This window comes from Dipodomys ordii, unplaced genomic scaffold (assembly GCF_000151885.1).
Source record: "Dipodomys ordii isolate 6190 unplaced genomic scaffold, Dord_2.0 Scaffold17, whole genome shotgun sequence".
NCBI classification, from domain to species: domain Eukaryota; kingdom Metazoa; phylum Chordata; class Mammalia; order Rodentia; family Heteromyidae; genus Dipodomys; species Dipodomys ordii.
Window position 1 is genome coordinate 12,549,281 of NW_012267233.1, and position 6,211 is coordinate 12,555,491.

Below are 6,211 nucleotides of genomic sequence, written 5' to 3' on the forward strand. Positions count from 1 at the left end.
ATTTTAAAAAAACACTTTGGCTGTAATTTTCCTATAGCCAATTATATTTAGTTATAAGAATATTGTTATGATTAAGAGGAAAGAACATTTGTAATCAAGTATAGAACACTAGATTTGTACTAAGCCCTGTGGGGAAATGAATGAGTATGAACCACCTCTCCTGCCCTCCAAAGGGCTTACAATCTCTTCTCAAGTCTTCCATTGGTTCAGCAATTGGAAAACCTTAAAAAAAAATTCCAAGGCTGAGTATGTATCTCAGTAGTAGAACACTGGCCTACCATGTACTAAGCTCTGGTGAGTCCCAGCGCTGCAAGAAAACATAAGAGCAAACATTCCATTTCAGTAAATGTTCATCTATGACTCATAAGTATTAACAGTGCTGATCTTATATTTACTACTCTATAGCAAGTGCTGGAACCTTCTCTATAACTCCAGTTATCTCCAGTGAGGAGAACCTTAAATGCTCAATGGACTTGACACTCTAATAAATACCCTGTTTTAACTAATTGTAGCAAGTTTGCAACTAAAATATATATAACAGGGCTGGGAAGGTGGCTCAGTGGTAGAGTGCCTGCCTTGCATGCATGAGGTCCTGGGTTCGATTCCTCAGTACCACATAGACAAAAAAAGCCAGAAGTGGCGCTTTGGCTCAAGTGGTAGAGTGCTAGCCTTGAGCTGAAGAGCTGAGGGACAGCGCCTAGGCCCAGAGTTCAGGCCCCATGACCGGCAAAAAAAAAAACAACTAAAATATATATAACAATCCTGCATATACATGAACATATTAACAGTGCTGCTCTTGACTAATTGAATGGTAATATTTAGATTTCACCTTTTAAAGTTTGTTGTCTGATGTTAAATGGAAATGTATGCATCTGTGACTAAGAAAAATATATAAATCTTTTCTTGCAAATATTACTTAAATTGTCATTCGTGTTATAGAGAATACCTACACAGAAACTTATTTTTTACCAAAATAAAAAAGATTTTAGTAACTGATATCCATGAAACTTGAAATTGATCCATACTGACTCATTGACTATTAGTTAAAATCAACTACTTTTGTCCTCTCATTGAACTGCTGGTGGTACAGCTATGTTTGGAAAGATATCTTTTGGCCTGTGACTTTCCATGGGGTTCTGGGGCCTAAACTATCTTTAGAAAAATGGAATGCTTGCTGGGTGCTGCTGGCTCATACCTGTAATTCTAGCTACTCAGAGGGCTGAGATCTGAGGGTCATGGTTCGAGGCTAGCCCCAGCAAGAAAGTAGGTGAGATTTTATTTCCGATTCATCACCAAAAAGCCCGAAGTGGTGCTGTGGGTCAAGTGGTAGAGTGTTAGCCTTGAGGGGAAAAAAAAGCTCAGAGACAGCACCCTGGTCCTGGAACTATACTTAACTGAACTTGAGAATTCTTGACATGAAAATGAATTTTCCTCCATTTTCCAGATAGAACTGGGGTAGTATCACACAAATTCATATTTTAAATGTATTATTTTTTAATCAATGTAAATTTGAACACTTGGTATTATTTATTCATGTGTTGATTCAACAAATAGAATACTTACTATGTTCCTAAAGAGCTAAATGCCTAAACTGAATGCTACATTAAAAAAACCAGTACTTACTCTCAATGAGATCATACAGGTCAGCCTCTATTTTCCAGGCAAGAGAGAGCACCTACTCAAGAAATCCTTTCTGGGGCTGGGAAGGTGGCTCAGTGGTAAGGTGCTTGCCTTGCATGCCTGAGGCCCTGGGTTCAATTCCCCAGCACCACATAAGCAAAAAGGAAAAAAAAGCCGGAAGTGGTGCCGTGGCTCAAGTGGTAGAGCGCTAGCCTTGAGCTGAAGAGCTGAGGGACAGCGCCCTGGGCCCAGAGTTCAGGCCCCACGACCGGACCCCAAAGAAATCCTTTCTGTTATTTAACCAAACTCCAAAATAAGATACATTAAGCTAATATTCAAATCAAAATAAAAATGATACCCTCTTATCTGTTTCCTGTATTTTTAATAATTAACCACAGGCTATATTAGTGACATTTTAATGTGAGACTTATCTAAAAGAGCCTAGTTAATTTAAGCACTTACCTTAAAATACATACTTACAAACATAGTCTACCAAATGTTTTCAGAATTGGATTCTGTTATTCATGAATTTAAGGCACTTAACAATGGATAAGTTAACTTATATTATTAGTCACAAAGTCAGTATGGGGTTTACTAAAACTCCCTTGGATTGGCTCTGGAAGAATTCTTTAAAAATTACTTTTTAAACAGGCACTGGTGGCTCACACTTGTAATCCTAACTACTCAGGAGACTGAGATCTGAGGCTCATGGTTAGAAGCCAGCCCTAGAAAGAAGGTCCATTAGACTCATATCTCAACCACCAAAACGCTGGAAGTGAAGCTGTAGCTCAAAGTGGTTGAGCACTAGCCTGGAGCAATAAAAGCTCAGGGACAGTGCCCAGGCCCTGACTTCAAGCCCCATGACCAACAAAAAACAAAAAGTTATTTCTGTGATGCATCATTTTAACAAAATATTGTGTTATTTTAAATCTTGGGGTTTTTTTTTAAAGCTATATCTACTAAAACCTAACACTAAATTGCAGTCATCTAAAAAAGAATAGGGCTAAGAAGACTCTGTGGACAATACATCTAGGACTTAATGGTGGCCACTTGTTGCCTCTGTACTACATTCAAAATCAATTCATTTAAAATTCTTTTAATGTTAGTCAAATGGATAACATTTGAAATGCCTAATGTAAGTAAAACCACTAGCTGTCTCAAAATGGCACATGGAAAATGGGGAGCCTTTCATGGTGAAACAGGCCTAATCTATCAGCACCAAAATGAAAGCATTTATTATACCTTGCTGTCTGGGAATCTAGTATTGGGTAGCCTTATAGAGAGAAAGTAATTAGGTTAAAGCTCTAAAGGTTCCTATTAACTATGATACGCCAGAAATCATAGGAATATGTTAGCCTATGATTTTTGATGGTTTTTCTTTTTATTCCATCATCATCACAACTGTATGACCTCACTACTATGAGTTCCCCAGAGTGCACTAACTTCTTTCTCTAGCCATCTAGATCTAAAGGTTTACGCTTTCTTTTCAAGGTCTCATTTTCTCTCATTTTCCATTGCCACAACGAATGAGTCACTCTTACACTCTTCAACGATCAAATGTCCCAGTTTTTACTGGCTCTGACTGTTAAGTGTATAATTATCCTAAATAACTAAGAAAACTGTCTCCAGCTTAGCAGTTTTATGGACTAATACAGACAAGAACCTAACATCATTCTCGTGGTTCCAGCAGTGTATATCTAAGCCTAGTCTTGCTATAAAACATGGAGCTGTGGCAAGGTGAGATCCATAACCTCAGCTTGTAACAGGAAGCACACCTTTCTTTCACCACCCCATCTATGGGGCTGCTGACAGATCCACAGCTTCTGTTTCCTCCTCTTTTGTTTCAGCCCCTCTGCTTGCTTTCTCCTTCTCCATCTCTGTTTCCACCTTTTCTCCTGTCTCACCTGGAAAGAAACCAAAGGAGATTTTAAGAGACACTCACCATGAACAAGAAATGATCCTGCTACGTAGCTTTCCCATGGGGCAGCCTTTGTTCTTCCTGGTGGTGGTGTTGTTTTTAATGTACTACATGATTTCGTTTTTCTTCTGTGATCCCCCACCCCTTGGTTTAATCCCCCGTTGTCATGTATTTGATTTTGCTACTTGGGTATTATATAAACATATATATGTTTATCTGAATTAGGGAAGGAAGGGAGGCGAACAAAAAAATAGTGAGACAAAGGGGGAACCAATGAAACAGCAACACTATGTTAGAAATGATCTGTATACCTTGGAGAGAAATGGGAGTAGGGAAAGAGGGAGAAAAATGAGGGAGGGGAGACAAGTTCAACAAGAAATGTACTCACTATCTTACTTATGCAACTGTAACCCCTCTGTACATCACCTTGGCAATAAAATTAAAATTAAAAAAAAAGTACTCAGACCATATATGGAATCTGAAGAACTTGGAAAAATCTAGAAATTTTAGCCTTCAATGAGTGATTCTATTCAACCATCAAACTCTAGGCTTAAAGCTTGGACTATTGGGCTGGGAATGTGACTTAGTGGTAAAGTGTTTGTGTAGCATGAGAAGCCCTGGTTCAATTCCTCAGTGTCACATAAACAGAAAAAGCCAGAAAGGGCACTGTGGCTCAAGCGGTAGAGTGCTAGCTCAGGAACAGGGACCCAGGCCCTGAGTTCAAGCCCCAGGATTGGCAATAAAAAAAAAAAAAGGTTTGGACTATAGACTATATTTCAGAAAAACTGAGCAACTGATATGCTAAATTAAAATCCCTTTATACAACTATTGAAACGATAATATTTAAAAATTAAGAAAAAGGGCTGGGAAGTTGGCTCAGTAGTAGAGTGCTTGCCTTGCATGCTCGAGGACCTGGGTTCGATTCCTCAGCACCACATATGCAGAAAAAGCTGGAAGCGGCGCTGTGGCTCAAGTGGTAGAGCACTAGCCTTGAGCTGAAGAGCTGAGGGACAGCACCTACGCCCAGAGTTCAGGCCCCATGACCAAGAAAAAAAGAGAAAGACCGAGCTTGGTGTTGGCTCACACCTGTAAGCCTACCTATACAAAAGGATGAGATTTGAGGATCAGAGCCCAGGCAGGAAAGTCCATGAGACTCTTATCTCCAATTCACCACCAAAAAGCTGGAAGTGGAGCTGTAATTCAAGTGGAAGAGCTATAGCCTTGAGACAAAAGCTCAAGGACAGTGCCTAAGCCCTGAATTCAAGCTAGAGGACCCTAACCTCCCCCGCAAAAAAAAAAAAATGCTAGAAAGCTGAACTGAGCACTGATGGAATGTCTATTCCCCAAATATAGAAGTCTTTTGCTTTGAGTCAAATGAACATCAACCAACTGACAGACTTCAATGATTGTATTAGGTACCCTGCCCTGAGAACTGGCCTCCTACAAAGCCTGTCTAAACAACATCAATCTTGGACACCTAAGTTTCACCTTCAACACACTCTTCCTCTGCATTTGTGTGGATTTCTCTGGCCATTTCCACATTTGCTGCTGTCTCTGAATTTCCCTCTGGATGTTCCGAGATTCCAATGATCCCTTCAGGTGGAATCTTCTCCATGCTTCTGGAGCCTTCAGGAGTTTTAGGGAGTGACTCATTCATTACAGGTGTTTGCACAAGGTGACTTCCATTTGGTATTGCTGGTGTCTCATTCTCTTTGGGAATTCCTAGATCTTGCAACTGCTCATCTTTTCCTGATGTTTCTGGAAGTGTCTGGTCTTCAACTGTTTCCAGTAACTCACTTTCTTCTACTATTTCTGGAGAGTTGTTCTCTTTGGTAATTGTTTCTGGATGCTGAGATTGCTCATCCTTTTCCATTGCTTGAGACTGTAGCTCTCCAGCTGTTTCCAGAACATTCTCGGCTGTCTCTAGCTTCAGGATTCCAGCAGTTTGGGGATTTTCAGGAGTTTCTCCTGCTCCAGGAGAATCCCTCTCCCTGGCTGTCCTCAAAGGCTGATCCTCAGCTTCTGCTCCTAAAGGTTCACACTCAGCATTTGCTTTCAAAGGTGGAGCCTCCACATGGCTTGTCTTTTCTTCTGCTCCTGGGGCATCATCTTTGCCAGCCAGCTGTGATGACCCAGAATCTTCCTGTCCCTCTAGAGGCTGAGACTCCTCCGTGGGTCCCAACTGTTCTGTAGTGTCCTTTTCAGGGGTGACTTCCTTCGTCAGTGGCTGTTCATAGTGGGATTGAACTCCATTAGCTGTAGGCACCACTGAAGCCTTGGGCTTCTCTAGTGGGGGACGACTCTCCCTCTGTATGCGGCCATGAAACATGGATTCACTTCCCACTGCACATGGTTTGGGTTGGGCGACGCAGGAGTCACTCTCTTCTGCAGTGGAAAAGATTTAGAGTTATTCTTTGGTTCATTCAGTTGAAAATAAATAGAAAGGCAAAAACACAACTTGCTAGTTATTCCCTTGGGAAAGTAAATGATATCAAGAAGCAGATGTCACGCCTCCAGTAACAGTATTTTTTGCTGATTAACTGGAGATAAGAGTCTCATATGAGTTTGCCTGCCTAGACTGACATCAAACCTTGATCCTGAATCTTGACCTCCTAAGTAGCAAGGATTATAGGCATGACTACTGGCACCCAGCAAAGCTAACAGTCTTTATTT

The 6,211-nt window shown here is 40.8% G+C and overlaps 1 protein-coding gene across 1 annotated transcript; it reads right to left on the reverse strand.

The window, feature by feature from the left end:
* Positions 1 to 3,358: 3,358 nt before the first annotated feature.
* On the reverse strand, positions 3,359 to 5,930 carry Erich5 (glutamate-rich 5; the record flags this gene model as incomplete). Its single annotated transcript, XM_013012396.1, has 2 exons — positions 3,359 to 3,524; positions 5,027 to 5,930. Coding segments are annotated over 2 exons (1,014 nt in total), but the record flags the coding sequence as incomplete, so codon positions are not given.
* Between the last annotated feature and the right edge of the window lie 281 nt (positions 5,931 to 6,211).